The sequence below is a fragment of the Lupinus angustifolius genome, chromosome LG11 (genome assembly GCF_001865875.1).
Source record: "Lupinus angustifolius cultivar Tanjil chromosome LG11, LupAngTanjil_v1.0, whole genome shotgun sequence".
Taxonomy (NCBI): Eukaryota; Viridiplantae; Streptophyta; class Magnoliopsida; order Fabales; family Fabaceae; genus Lupinus; species Lupinus angustifolius.
The window spans coordinates 366,177-379,367 of record NC_032019.1 but is presented as its reverse complement, the minus strand read 5'-3'; the positions used below and the strand labels follow the sequence as shown (position 1 = coordinate 379,367).

At 34.2% G+C, this 13,191-nt stretch overlaps 4 protein-coding genes across 5 annotated transcripts in view; 2 read left to right on the top strand and 2 right to left on the bottom strand.

The window, feature by feature from the left end:
- The window catches only part of LOC109359608 (probable pectinesterase 66), a 1,552-nt gene extending 930 nt beyond the window's left edge, over positions 1 to 622 (top strand). Inside the window, exons 4-5 of the mRNA XM_019604307.1 lie at positions 50 to 285; positions 448 to 622. Coding sequence (XP_019459852.1) covers positions 50 to 285; positions 448 to 622 — 411 coding nt within the window. The remainder of the gene's footprint in view (positions 1 to 49; positions 286 to 447) is intronic.
- Positions 1,138 to 4,990, bottom strand: LOC109359405 (phosphatidate cytidylyltransferase 1-like). The gene is made up of 12 exons (XM_019604051.1): positions 4,858 to 4,990; positions 4,369 to 4,517; positions 4,044 to 4,297; positions 3,815 to 3,966; positions 3,505 to 3,646; positions 3,140 to 3,296; positions 2,608 to 2,655; positions 2,433 to 2,519; positions 2,058 to 2,186; positions 1,911 to 1,967; positions 1,675 to 1,758; positions 1,138 to 1,499 (listed from the first exon to the last, which is right to left on the bottom strand). Exons 2-12 carry the CDS (start codon positions 4,456 to 4,458, stop codon positions 1,410 to 1,412), a joined length of 1,290 nt encoding a protein of 429 aa, XP_019459596.1. The 5' UTR covers positions 4,459 to 4,517; positions 4,858 to 4,990; the 3' UTR covers positions 1,138 to 1,409.
- Positions 5,564 to 8,504, top strand: LOC109359425 (protein HOMOLOG OF MAMMALIAN LYST-INTERACTING PROTEIN 5-like). Of its 2 annotated transcripts, XM_019604083.1 has the most exons (6): positions 5,564 to 5,832; positions 5,913 to 6,013; positions 6,106 to 6,215; positions 7,035 to 7,110; positions 7,275 to 7,415; positions 7,526 to 8,504. In XM_019604083.1, the coding sequence occupies exons 1-6, from the start codon at positions 5,739 to 5,741 to the stop codon at positions 8,351 to 8,353; spliced, it is 1,350 nt and encodes a 449-aa protein (XP_019459628.1). In that variant the 5' UTR covers positions 5,564 to 5,738; the 3' UTR covers positions 8,354 to 8,504. The 2 variants fall into 2 exon arrangements, with proteins under 2 accessions (XP_019459628.1, XP_019459629.1); XM_019604084.1 differs by lacking the exon at positions 5,913 to 6,013 and having other exon boundaries at positions 5,753 to 5,832.
- Positions 9,416 to 12,430, bottom strand: LOC109359499 (indole-3-acetate O-methyltransferase 1-like). The gene is made up of 4 exons (XM_019604190.1): positions 12,292 to 12,430; positions 11,554 to 11,979; positions 10,334 to 10,609; positions 9,416 to 10,053 (listed from the first exon to the last, which is right to left on the bottom strand). Exons 1-4 carry the CDS (start codon positions 12,403 to 12,405, stop codon positions 9,697 to 9,699), a joined length of 1,173 nt encoding a protein of 390 aa, XP_019459735.1. The 5' UTR covers positions 12,406 to 12,430; the 3' UTR covers positions 9,416 to 9,696.

Below are 13,191 nucleotides of genomic sequence, written 5' to 3'. Positions count from 1 at the left end.
TATATATATATATATATATATGATTTAACTTAGAGTTAATTGGTTGTAGAATTGCTGGATAAATACGACGAAAGGGAAAAATGCAGGTTTTGTCACTGCCAATGGAAGAAATGCATCAACAGATGAAGCTGGTTTTGTATTTTTTAGAGGTTCAGTTGTTGGAGCTGGTGAAGTAAATCTTGGAAGAGCATGGGGCTCTTACTCTACAACTATATTTCATAGAACATACTTGGGTTCCTTGGTAACCCCTCAAGGATGGGACTCATGGTACTACAAAGGCAACGAGTAAGTTTAACTATATACATATATATAAACGGTTAAACCATTCCCGAGATAATGAGGTAGGCGATGTGAGACCTACTTTCCAACATAAACCATTTCAAAGGCCATGCATGCATGTGGGTTATATATATATTCTAGTGTAACTTATTGTCATGATTTGTGTAGGAATAGTTTGACATACGCAGAAGTTAGTTGTAGCGGTCCAGGGGCGAATAATCCAAACCGTGTGAGTTGGATGAAAAAGCTGAATGGTGCAGATGTACAAACTTATGACCGATCATCTTTCATCAACCAAGATGGATGGCTCGATAACTTACCAAATATATATCAGCCAGTTTAATATTTATATATATAGCTTCGTGATCTATTGCATATATATATAGTTCAAATAGCCTATCCCATTAACAGGGTTTAAGGTTTCATTATTGTAATAAATAGTTTTAATGAAATATTTATTTACTTTTTATGCTAAGCTATTCTTCTTATTAAAAAGTGCCAATTAATTAAGAAAAAAAATTATAAAAACAACAAATAATTTTATCTTTATTACTTCTTGAAATGTGATTAGTTTAGGACATAAATAATTGAATTTTTGGGACATGTAATCCATGTTTTATATATGGTCACACCTTATCAATATGATAAACTAGTGGAGGCTAGAGATTCAAGAACACTAAAGAATAGTATCAGAAATTACTAACAAAGGAGCTGTATTTTTTATTGGTACTATGAAATATATTCTCTTATCTTTTTTGGGTAAGTAACTAATTCCTTTTGGAGTGCGGTCGGTCAACGAGCTGTATTTAAACTACCTGAATATTTTTCTCATTCTGAAGTACTGAAGTGTGAGTTTAGTGTGCTAAACAGAGGGTCAATGGCATTGAAGAACACCAAAGATTTCACAGTACAAATACATTTTAAAATGCCAAAGTTAAGATCTGTAAGAAAATTAATTAATGCCATACACAAGCATAGATGTATCCTACTGAAATATAATCAGCTAGAAAGAGAGGCCAGAATTAAATACTTTAGTATCTCGCACTTTTCACTATAGGACTATGATCTATAAATGTCACACACAACAAACTGAAGCATGCATGGTTGATAAAGTTTACATAGTGAACTTCTCATTTCTGCATGTAACTCCTTTCTTGTAATATCATCCCAAGTTTAGTATAAAGATATTGTTGCTCCTCTAAAACAAGGTTCCTTGTTATCTGAACAACATAAATAGAAAATTGCAAATGATTCATCACATGTTAATTGTTTAACCTATATGTATATGTAACATTGGAATTGAAATAATCAGGAGGAAACAATATTAATAGTAATCCTTAAATTTCCACATATGATTGAAGTTTTACCAATAAATTGCTTAAAGGAAAAGCTCACCTGGTCCAAGAACATATCAACTGAATATTCTTGGCGGTAGACAAATGATTGATGATAAATGTAGACAAACACAGCCATTACCATCTGAAAATCATGCATAACATAGTGCATATCACATATATTATTCACAACAAAAGCATACAAGATATTTGGATACTTTACTTTACTGCATATCACATATCCATAATGACATATCTATGAATAGTAGTACATATTATGTATCTATATAAGCAAACCTGGCAGTCCATTCTGTCAGTAAATCCACCATGTCCTGGTATACTGTCACCAAAGTCCTGTGTTCACCAAAAAAGATCAAAAACTCCTTTTTCTAAGGTGATAGAGATGGTAGCAGAATAAGTTTACACTAAAGAGAAAGAAGGTACCTTGATTTTAAATGCTCTTTTGAAACCACTAGCAAAAAATCCACCAAATGGTGCTATGATGGAAGCAAATAGTCCCAGCCACAAGGCATGCCACTGTACTGGCAAAACTGCTATCTCTTTCCAAGGAAGCTACAACATGTTGCAAAATGAAAAGCTTAGTCTTTAAATTCAGAAGATTATTGGGAATTTTGAATCATATTAATGCAAAATGTAACATGTATTTGTTTTTGTTTCACATTTGGGTCATCAAAACATCCAGAAGTTCAATAAGATGTTTATTTCCCATGTCTTGATCGATATTATATATCCAAACCAACCTTACTATATGCCACATTTATAAAAGCCTTGAACAAGTTCTCAAGAATTATCACATACCAAGTTAGAGAGCAATCCTGGCAAGGGAATGTTCTCTGGCTTAAAAATGGGACCAGGGTCACACTGAAGCCAACCAGTTGATAAATCCTGAATTTATCCCACCAAATAATCATCATTAGGAACATTGCAAGTTTATTTTCCTCTTAGATGATTGCACCCAATCATAGATTTTTACCTTCCTTGGACATGTTAGCCACTGAAATCGCCCCAAGTAGTTAGCAAACTGCACATATAAAATCATCAAGCTGATGTGATTATGCATCAATTTTTTAGATCATGTGTGTTTTGGGAGGAAGAGTCGGTTGCGGTGACTGCCACAATCGCATCACACCGTAATTGCAGTGTGATTCTGAATCACACTGATGCGGCCGCATCGGGCCGCAACGTAACCGCAGCGGGCCGCAACGTAACCGCAGCAGGCCACAACATAACTACATCGGACCACATTTGGACCGCATCAGACCGCGTCGAATTCAAAAATAGTTTTTTAATCACAAAATAATTCATACTGTAACGAGGGCAATCCGCATTGCAACGACCGCAATCGCATTAACCACAACCGTTACTGCAATCGCAAGTTAAGGTCTTTCATGTGCTAATTAAAATTACTCAGCAACAACTTTGAAGAGTTTTTTATATGCTTTGAGAGAAAAAATATAGAAGATCATGATGACATTCACATCATAGTATTATTAACCGATACTTACTGTAAATGCAGCAATCATCGTGGCAACAGATGCTCCAATGAAACCTTCCCATGTTTTCTTTGGAGATAGCTTGATTAGAGGTGTTCTCCCAAAAAAGAAACCGAAGAAATATGCAGCAACATCATTCATAGCAATAAGAGATGCAGGGAAAAGAAACCTTCATAATTATATTAACATTTTAGATTGTAACAAGTAGTAACCAAAATAGTATTTTTTAGTAATAACAGAATATCTAAATCTAAATGTCTCCGAGTGTCTCCTTATGAGTTGAGTTTTGGAATGGAAAGAAAAACATTTAGGGTTATAAGAACGAATAAGAAAAATATATATTTCATGATCAAGTGTTATATCAGAAGTTTTGTTACCAGAATATCCCTTCAAATATATTGGCTACAGTGAATGCTGATTGGGTAAACACAACAATAAGTATCATATGTGTCCATGCATACTGGCCAAATTGATACTTGTAATATCTCTTCCTCAATGAAAGAATAAACCATACAAAACCTGAAATAACAGATGAAATAACTTTATTAAAAAATGTAAGTTTATGTTACAGGTCCTATAGGAATTCAATCTTCATGAACATGATGCATAATTTTTTAGATGACAATAATTGTGGTAGAACAATTGTACATTAATATTAGTATGAGTGAAACAATTGAAAGTACTAACCTGCAATATATAAGAAGTAACATATAACCATCTGATATTTGATGAGGTTGCTAACAAGTCTATAGAAGAATTTATCTGAGGTCACTGTATTCACAAGTTGTTGACTGAGAATACGGCCATACACATATAACATTGCTGTGAAGAAAAAATGCCTGCACATATTGTTCTCATAATCTTATATTTTTGTAACAGTAAATATTAAATATTTGTGATATGCATGAAAACTTACCAGTTTAAGGGCTTAAACCTAGGAAGACGTTTATCTTGAGTAGCTCTTCTAAGTAGATTGAAGAGTTCACTTGCCATAAATATTTGTATTATAACAACCATGGCCCAGATGTAAAGGTGACCCAAGTATATGATACCTGAGACACTTGCTAGCATCCACATAGATGAACATGCACGGATCCACATTGATCTGTATTTGAGTTTATCATTCACAAGTAAATTGTTTCCATTTGATTTGCTTGTCTCAAAATTCCACTGCCACAATAAAAGCAACCATTACTTCTTATTTGAGATGAATAGTTCGTAACGGACTAGTATATACCTACCTCATTTGAAAATGAACGTCTTCTTTGACGTAAATTTGGTGTTCTTGGTGAATTACAATTATGATATTGCTCTCCATTGATCTCTTTCATTGTGCAACTAGTATTTTAAATTATTTGGAGTGATATACATGCATGGGTTGAGACCTTCCCTGAGATATCAAGTAATCAAACATTATTATAAATGATTCCTTCATATATCTAAAGCATACATATAATCACAGGCATAATGGGGAAATTAGTTAAACAAATTCAATGTGATTTCCAAAAGGTAATAAGAGTCTAAGCCAAAACATTGCAATCAGAATATGGCTGATGATTGAAATGATAGTTTAAGAAGATAACAAAGTAGATAAGATTATTATTTTGAGATTCTAATCATGCCAAAAGTAGCACATGAATATATAAATTTCACTCCATGCATTAAAACAGAAATGGGATCAATAACTCTACAATATTGAAATGTTAAAAATTACAGAGCAAAGTACTAACTTGGAGAAAGTGTTTGTTGAAGATGTAGAAAATGAGAAAGGATGAAGGCAAATGAGGTTGGATGTGGTTTTGCTATGTTTAAGGGAAACGAGAATAACAGAAAACATTGGGAGAAAACAAAACTACGAGAGATGCGGTAATCACCACACAATATAATCGTGGTTCACTTTCTACATGCAAAGATGTGAAGTTATACACAAAATGCTATCTATATACATATATATCTTTGTTTGGTATTTGGTTAGATCTCATAGTTATACACTAATGCACTACAAAATATAAACGGTTAGATATCAGTATGATGCACAGGTGTTCTGAGAAGCAAGCATACACCAAAAAATGATTAGTTTCTCATTCATGTAGTAAGATATACATTTGATACTAGGGGTGTGCTTGCATCAAGTTGAGTCATTTAAGGTTTGTTCCTTATCCACCCTAAAATGTTGGTAGAATCACTTTGTGAACTCGAACCTGATTTTAGACTCGAAGCTAACCCTACCCAAATATCGATTGTGACATCCTTTGAATCTGAATTCAACCATAGACCCAATTAAATATATTGCATATATATATTTTATATGTATATATATATGATAAAATTAGAATGCGAATGAATATTTTCGAACAAATAGATGTCATTACTCTATACCCGTAACCTAATTAAAAATAAAAAACATAATGACTATGAGACGAGGTTGAACAATGTTTATGCCCTATTCAGCCTTAGATATTTTATAGTTCTAACTTGAACCCGACTCTCGAATGCAAAATTATGATAGGGTCAAACTGTATGAGGTCATGCTCACCCATATGTGAAACGACATCGTGTTAGTGTTTGCAATAGAAAGATCGTCTTCTTCTTTTCGCAGTTGAGTTGTGAGATGGCGAAGGAGAACGAACCCGCGAAGCTTCTGTTACCATACCTTCAACGTGCCGATGAGTTGCAAAACCATGAACCTATCGTCGCTTATTACTGTATCCATTTTCTCATTCCTTTTCATCTCTCAATTTTGAAATTAATTTGATTTCATTAAAATTTAATAGATAAATAATAGGTCGATTATATGCGATGGAACGTGGATTGAAGTTTCCACAGAGTGAGCGCACCAAAACCACTAATTCCCTTCTTATCTCTCTTATGAAGCAACTTGAAAAGGTCCCTTTCTTATTTCACTTCTTATCAAACAACTTTTTTTTTATCATTCTAGCTTTTTTATCTCTCAATTTACTATCTTATTGTCCTTACAGGATAAAAATTCGATTCAGTTGGGGCATGAAGATAATTTATATGTTGAGGGATTTGCTTTGAATGTGTTTGGAAAAGCAGACAAGCAGGATCGTGCTGGAAGAGCTGATTTGTATGTTCATTCTTCTTTTTTTCATCTTCCTTATGCTATAACCATGATTTTCCTATGCTGTGCTTGGATTACTTGTAAAAATTGATATATCTATAATCCACTGTGATAAAATCTCTTTATTGTTTCGGTATGTTGCTGAAAAGTGATTTAGACATTACTTTTATATAGTAAATTCCCACAAAAATTATGGAGTTATTAGTTTAGATTAATATTATTTGTTTGCTCCTTAGTTTTATAAGGATGAAATGAGAAAATGCCAATGGTTTCAAAACAACAAATAATAGCCACAACAACCAAGTCTTTATCCTAGTAGTTGGGATCGGCGGCATGAATTGAACGACGTCATAATGTTTTGTCATAAATCATGTTCGTTGATAAAATATTGATTTGTAAGTCTTTCTTAATCATTTTGCCTATGTTACAACCACACTACTTTTTAAATACGCTTCACATTTCTAGCTTCTTACAAGATGTTTTTCTTATTTAAAAATCACATTTTTTTATATTTCAAACTAATTTGCCAAACATGTCAGATTAACCTCAAAACAGTTTTTCCTCTCTACGGAATTGATCTCTCCCAAACACTCGCTTAGCATGAAATAAATATGCTTTAGGCTTATCTGTTGCTTAGTTCCTTCTGTCTTGTCAAATTCATTCCTTCAATGTCAATTTCCTTTCTTATGAACACATTTACATACCAAGTATCAGCATTTTGCCAAATCTTTGCTAATGTTCCTTTCTCACATCCTTTATGTAATTTTCTTGGATTTTAATATTTCATCTGCGATTAATTTAACATATATTGTTTGACCTTCGCAGGAATACGGCAAAAACATTTTATGCTTCTAGCATCTTTTTTGAGATTCTTAATCAATTCGGAGCACTTCAGCCTGATGTGTGTACTCAGTTGATCATGCATAACCTTCCATTCCTTTTATGCATGTCTCATGTCATTTGCATGATTCTTCTCAGAAGCCTTTCTTATTTAGCAACAATCTGCATCAGAAATATAACTTCAAGTAACTGTTGGTTTAATGCTTTTATGAGTTTCTCTTGCAGCTGGAGCAGAAACAGAAATATGCAGTCTGGAAAGCAGCAGATATAAGAAAGGCTTTGAAAGAAGGAAGGAAGCCTGTTGCTGGTCCACCTGACGGCGATGAAGATCTGTCAATTCCTCCGAGTACTCCTAATAATGAATATGTATGATTCAAAACTGAACCTTGAGTAGTTTGAGTTTGATAACTAAGTACTCCTAATGATAGATTAACAAATTTAAACAATTGACTTTCAGCCGTGTTTACTTTTTGCAGGACACTGGGACTAATGGAACTACTATTACCAGTCCTGGACCAGAATCTGATCCTTCACATAATCATGATAACCCTGTCAACTACCAGAATCTGCCGACCACTCATCCTACACCTAAATTCCATGATACTATTAACGACCAGCATTCTACAAGCATTCCACCATCTATGCAGTTTTATGAAGGAGTTAATAATAATAAGCATTCTTCCAATTTTTCTCCATCATCTCACCCTCATGCATCCACAGGTTATCCTTCCCAAGACTATCCTCCTCCTCCACCCTCCCAAGATTACCATGCCCCTCCACCTTCACAAGATTATCACACTCCATCTTCCCATGATTACCATTCTCCTCCACCTAGGAGATCAGAAACATCTTATCCTGAGCCCTACACCCATCAGCACTACTCACCTGAGAATTCACAGCATTTAGGTCCTAACTACCCTTCTCATGAAACTTCCTCTTACCCCCATTTTCAGTCGGCTCCAAGTTTTACAGAAAACAACCTACCATCAGTCCCTTCAAATTATACTTATTATCAAAGCTCTGATGCTTCATACTCTTCCCAATCAGCTCCACTAACTACAAACCATCCCTCAAGTGCACAACACAGTTCCAGCAGCAGAAATGGAATTGTCTCGGAACCTAACCCAACTACTCAGACATATCAGTATGACAGTAACTACCGGCTAACACCTGAAAAAATTGCTGAGGCACACAAAGCTGCAAGATTTGCCGTTGGGGCACTGGCATTTGATGATGTGTCAGTTGCAGTTGACTACCTAAAGAAATCGCTTGAGTTGTTGACAAATCCATCAGTTAGTCAGTAATATTATTTAATAAACCTAGTTTGGGTTTCCATGGTGTTTCTACCTATTATTTACATGTTTTCTTTTGTAAATATTGTTATATCCACCATGCATTAAGGTGTGAAGAAATTCAGTGAACATGACTTGAAATGGAAATTATGAAATTTGCCTGTAGTGTGCTCTGTCTCATTTATGTGGATATTATTAGGTTCTATCTGTCAAGGGAACCTGTAAGATATAAATAGGAATATGTCTGCTTCATGAATTTCAGTTCTGTCCAGAACAATGTTATATGTTTTTTAATCATATTTTTGGGTCTCAACTCAAATTGTGCTCACGTGCTTTCATATATTGCCTCTAAGAATTTGACTCTTAGCAGTGAAATTCCCCCTTCTATCATAACATTTTTTGCTTAAGAAATTCTATTTCAGGGTTTGATGATATTCTCAAAATTGTTTTTACAGTAAACCAAGCATTACCTCTATTTGGTTCACTCTTTAACCACTTCCTCGGTTGATGATGTCATATTTTTACGTCGTAGACAGCCAAACGTATAAGATATTATCATATTCCATCCATCAAAAGTGGATTTTGAAGAGTGAGTATTAATACATTAGTCTCTTTTTTCTAGTCAACTTTCAAATTCTGAGCATAGTTTAATGGTTTCTGTCTCTCCAAGTGTTTTGAACGTAAGTGCATGTTATTTCTTGGAGTGCTTTTCTGTTTGTTTTAAGAGGATTGATTTCTGTTCCTCTTCTCTGTATTCCTCTTTTCTTTTGGTTAGGATTTCATTTTTTTTCTACCAATTAGATATTTATATTTGGATTTGTCCATGATCATTACATAGATATTAAGCAAAACATGGTTGGCATGACACAATATAATGGTAACAGCCAGCTACTGTTAGAAATGGGGACAAGGAATACGTCAAAGCATTTGGAAAGAAAAACATCTTAGAACATTTCAATTAGAACATATCATAACTTTTCATTGTTTATTTACCTTTTAGATTGCTAGTGCAATGTTAAAGAAAAACTATGTTAGATTGATTAGAAAGATGTGAGTTAAATCAAATGGCATATCCAACAAGCCATCTTGGTAGACAAAATCATTCATACAACTTTCTTAAAATATGGACACTAAAGTTTTCTGTCAATAAAGTGAAATTACTTGAGATCCTAGGGGACAAAAGTCAGAAAGCACATAATGTTGTAGAAAGTAACTAACTACATTCAGCAATAACACACCAAAGAAGAAGAATACAAGAGGCTGGATGTGGTGATCAACCTCTGTTGTCATTTTCTATCGTGTGTTTTGATTCTTTCTATGCAGTAACTCAACAAAAATAAAAGAGAAAAGCCCTTTCATTGAGCAACAGAAAGGGATGCAACTATGTGAAAAAACTGAAGTTTCTCTAAAAGCTCTTTGGCATTGCATGCTGCTCTTTTTTCCACTCCAAGAAAGAGCTTATCACTGAGCTTATCACCAATGTGAGCATCAACAAGAACTCCAGACACACTCCTACAGCTAATGGCTAGTGCCCTTCCAACTTCAGTTGCATCATCTGGCTGATTCACCACAAGAGGGCTTCCTCCTTTGAATACTTCAAGCTTGTTTATGACAAATGAACCATTAGCTTCAACTACTTCCTTGAAGTCTTGCAGGCTAGGTGCATATACTGGAATGTTAAAACTGTCTCTTTTCTCACAGCTAATTAATCCCTGTCATAAATAATGTTATTTACTATATATAATTTGTGAATATCAATGTATTAAAGGGGATTAATATGTTTTAAATAGTTAAATACAAACATTCTCACAGAAGTCCCATAAATCAAAGCCCTCATTATAAAAACAGTAGTTTGTTTTTATCTATCTAAACTTTTTGCACTCCTTTGTGGTCTTGCTGCATCATGCACCTCAACAAGAAATGGTTGTGGTGACCACTAGTAACACACAAATGAGAAAGCATGTGAGAAAATGAGATTATGATAATAATTACCTCTTGGACAAGATCATCCCAAGCATCCTGAAAATGGGTCCCAAAAAGAAGGCCAGCCCCACCTTGGTCTGTGGGGTCTGCTGAAGTTCTGCCCAAGCAAACTAAGAACATGGACCCACCTCTCTTCATCTCAACTGATCTAGCACTCAGGAACCCTGCCAAATCTGTTTGGAATTGTTTCTTATAGGCATTTGTTGTGCTCTCACCAGCACCATGGATATACACCCTCCCTTTGTTGTATGCACTTGACCTCTTGTCTAGCACACATTCTGGGATCTGAAGGGTCCCAAAGTAAAATAATAATCAAAGTTAGTACAATTCTACATATCAGCATTGTGTTTCTCTTTACGTAACGATAAGCTTGTTGGTTAATGACCATAACGTCACAGGTTCAAATCCTCCTTTTCACTCTACTGACCAAATGCTATATATCCCGGGCCCATGCATTATTATAATTCAAGATGCATGAAGGTTGAAGCTATTGTAGTATATTAAAAGACACTGTCGGAACATGTCATTGTTTCCTTGAAACAAGGTTCCTTTTTTCAACTCTATAGAGTATATACCATGAATTTGATGCATTGACTTTTTGACCACGATTTAGAATAAGGTTCATATTAAAAGCAATGTCATTATATTATCCTCAGTAACTGAATCATTACCTACCTAAAACAGTTTGACAGAACCATAGATTCTTTGGACTTTTTTTATAGATGGGGTAGGTGAGAATCATAACTGTAAGAAAGTCATGATAGTGAGATATTACTTAAAAGATGCTTAGAAAACTAGTGCAATTGTGATTTACAAAAGTTTCCAAGAAATGTATGGTATACCTTAATTATGGAATTCTAATCTGAAAGTTATAATTATAAAGACCAGGGGCAAAAATGATGAAAGTAACCAAAAGTCATAGAATGATTTAAAATCTATCATAATTTTGTGCATTAATTCAATCACTTCAAATTGCATAAAAAAAGTAAAGAAAAATAAAACAGTTAATGAAAGTTTTAGGAACAAGAACAGACATATCCACAAACCCTTTTTTCTTTTACTTAATTTGATGCATTCCTAAGTTTTTCTACACTCTCAACCTATCCTACACTGTCACATGATATTAATGAATTCAGACACAAAAAAGTATATAAAGTGATTATATTTGTAAAAAAAGGACAAAATAACACAAGAAAAATTATAATCATAAAAGAGAGAGTGATATTCACCTGAGATAACCAATGCAAAGAAAAGGCAGAGTGAAAAACATCAATGGATCTAGCCGGAAAAAGCCTCCGGTAGAAAGAACCCGGGACGCCAGCGGCGAAGTAGGAGCGGTGGTTGTTTGCAGCAAGGCATTCTTCCATGGTGCTAACACCAGAGTTGGGAACAAGTGGAGGAAGCAACTGAAAGAGTGTGTTGAAGTCATTACTTGGAAGGTCTGAGAAAAAAGCAGAAAATTCTGGTTGCTCAAAACACCCTATAGCCTCATAACGTTTGATGATGTGGTTTATGATCACATCAACAACATTAAGAGTATTGCTTCCACATGAACAACCCAAGTCCACAACCACAAATGGTGTGTCTGGTGCATGAAGCTCAACTTTGTCAAGTGTCTCTTTCAGAAGGTGATGCATAGATTTTGCATGCATAGCCTGCATATAAATTATTAAGGTATATGTTATTAGCACTCATTAATCAAACATACATATAAAATGTGCATTTAAGACATTAATTAAACAATCAGGAGTAACTTATATACATAGATATTCATAGTTGATTATGAGAATCACTTATTCATAAACCTCATATAGGACTACTGAAGTGAAACAAAATATTTTTGTTAAGAAATTTAAAAGTGTTGATTTCCAATACATATTTTTGTTTATTTTGATTTCTGCAATGCCCTTAGGAACTCTACAATTAAATGCAGTAAGCACACTAATAATATATATATATGTATCTACCTGTGCTTGGGAATTGTTGGCATAACTGGCCTCTCCTTTGCCACCTTTCATACTAAGTAACTTCTCCAAGTCCATATTGGAAACAACAACATCGTTTGACATGGGAGGAGACATAATTAACTAAATAGACAAGTAAGAATGTAAGATATCAATGAAAACAGACAAGTAACAGAAAAGAGCTCAACATTTATATACAAATTGGCACATGTGCAAATAGGAGATAATCTCCTCATTAATCCATAAGAGAGAAATAATCACATTTGTTTAATTCATTATCAAAACCTCATTTTTATCATTATGGCCTATAATATTTTAATAAAAATCAATAATTTAAATTATTTTGTGTTTTGGGACACTTAAAAAGTGTCTCTTTGATTGTAAAAAAAAACTCAATAGTTTTTATAAGTATTGTAATACTAAAAATGAGTTTAAAAGTAATCATTAGACCCTTTAAAAAATATAATAGTAGTTGGGGATCTTTTTTTGGTTACAATTATGTAGTAATTCCATAAAAATCCTATTATTATTGTATAACAAATAGGTAACAAAACTTTAAGAAATTAGTTTTATGAACATTTCCTGTTTATATAGTTTTTCACTCCTCTTTGCAGATCCAACGTGGGACTTCACATTTGAATAAATCCAAAAATCTTCCCTCAATTGTGGGTACCACACACTTTCTGGTCTGCTCCTCTTTAAGTCTAACATGTCCCAACCGAAACATCAGCTCTGATACCACTTGTTGGACCAGACTGCGGTCGGGGAGCCTCCAACCACCATTGAATTCCATTGTTATCAGAGTATGGGAAGTGGGAAGAGTGAAAAGTCACAAGTGACACATCACGTTTTTCACTCATCCCGCATATCCAATGTGAGAATTCACACTTGAATAAACTAACA

Bases quoted from the DNA above. Each gene is read 5' to 3' on its own strand.
- LOC109359405 (XM_019604051.1), bottom strand. From the start codon at position 4,458: ATGAAAGAGATCAATGGAGAGCAATATCATAATTGTAATTCACCAAGA. The intron at 2,520-2,607 runs GTAAAAATCTAT...GGATAAATTCAG, and splicing joins GGCTAACATGTCCAAGGAAG to GATTTATCAACTGGTTGGCT. The intron at 1,500-1,674 runs GTGAGCTTTTCC...TATGTTGTTCAG, and splicing joins TTGATATGTTCTTGGACCAG to ATAACAAGGAACCTTGTTTT.
- LOC109359425 (XM_019604083.1), top strand. From the start codon at position 5,739: ATGGCGAAGGAGAACGAACCCGCGAAGCTTCTGTTACCATACCTTCAA. The intron at 5,833-5,912 runs GTATCCATTTTC...GATAAATAATAG, and splicing joins ACCTATCGTCGCTTATTACT to GTCGATTATATGCGATGGAA. The intron at 7,111-7,274 runs GTGTGTACTCAG...TTTCTCTTGCAG, and splicing joins TCGGAGCACTTCAGCCTGAT to CTGGAGCAGAAACAGAAATA.
- LOC109359499 (XM_019604190.1), bottom strand. From the start codon at position 12,405: ATGTCTCCTCCCATGTCAAACGATGTTGTTGTTTCCAATATGGACTTG. The intron at 11,980-12,291 runs GTAGATACATAT...ATTTATATGCAG, and splicing joins CCAACAATTCCCAAGCACAG to GCTATGCATGCAAAATCTAT. The intron at 10,054-10,333 runs GTAATTATTATC...TATTTATGACAG, and splicing joins GGGATGATCTTGTCCAAGAG to GGATTAATTAGCTGTGAGAA.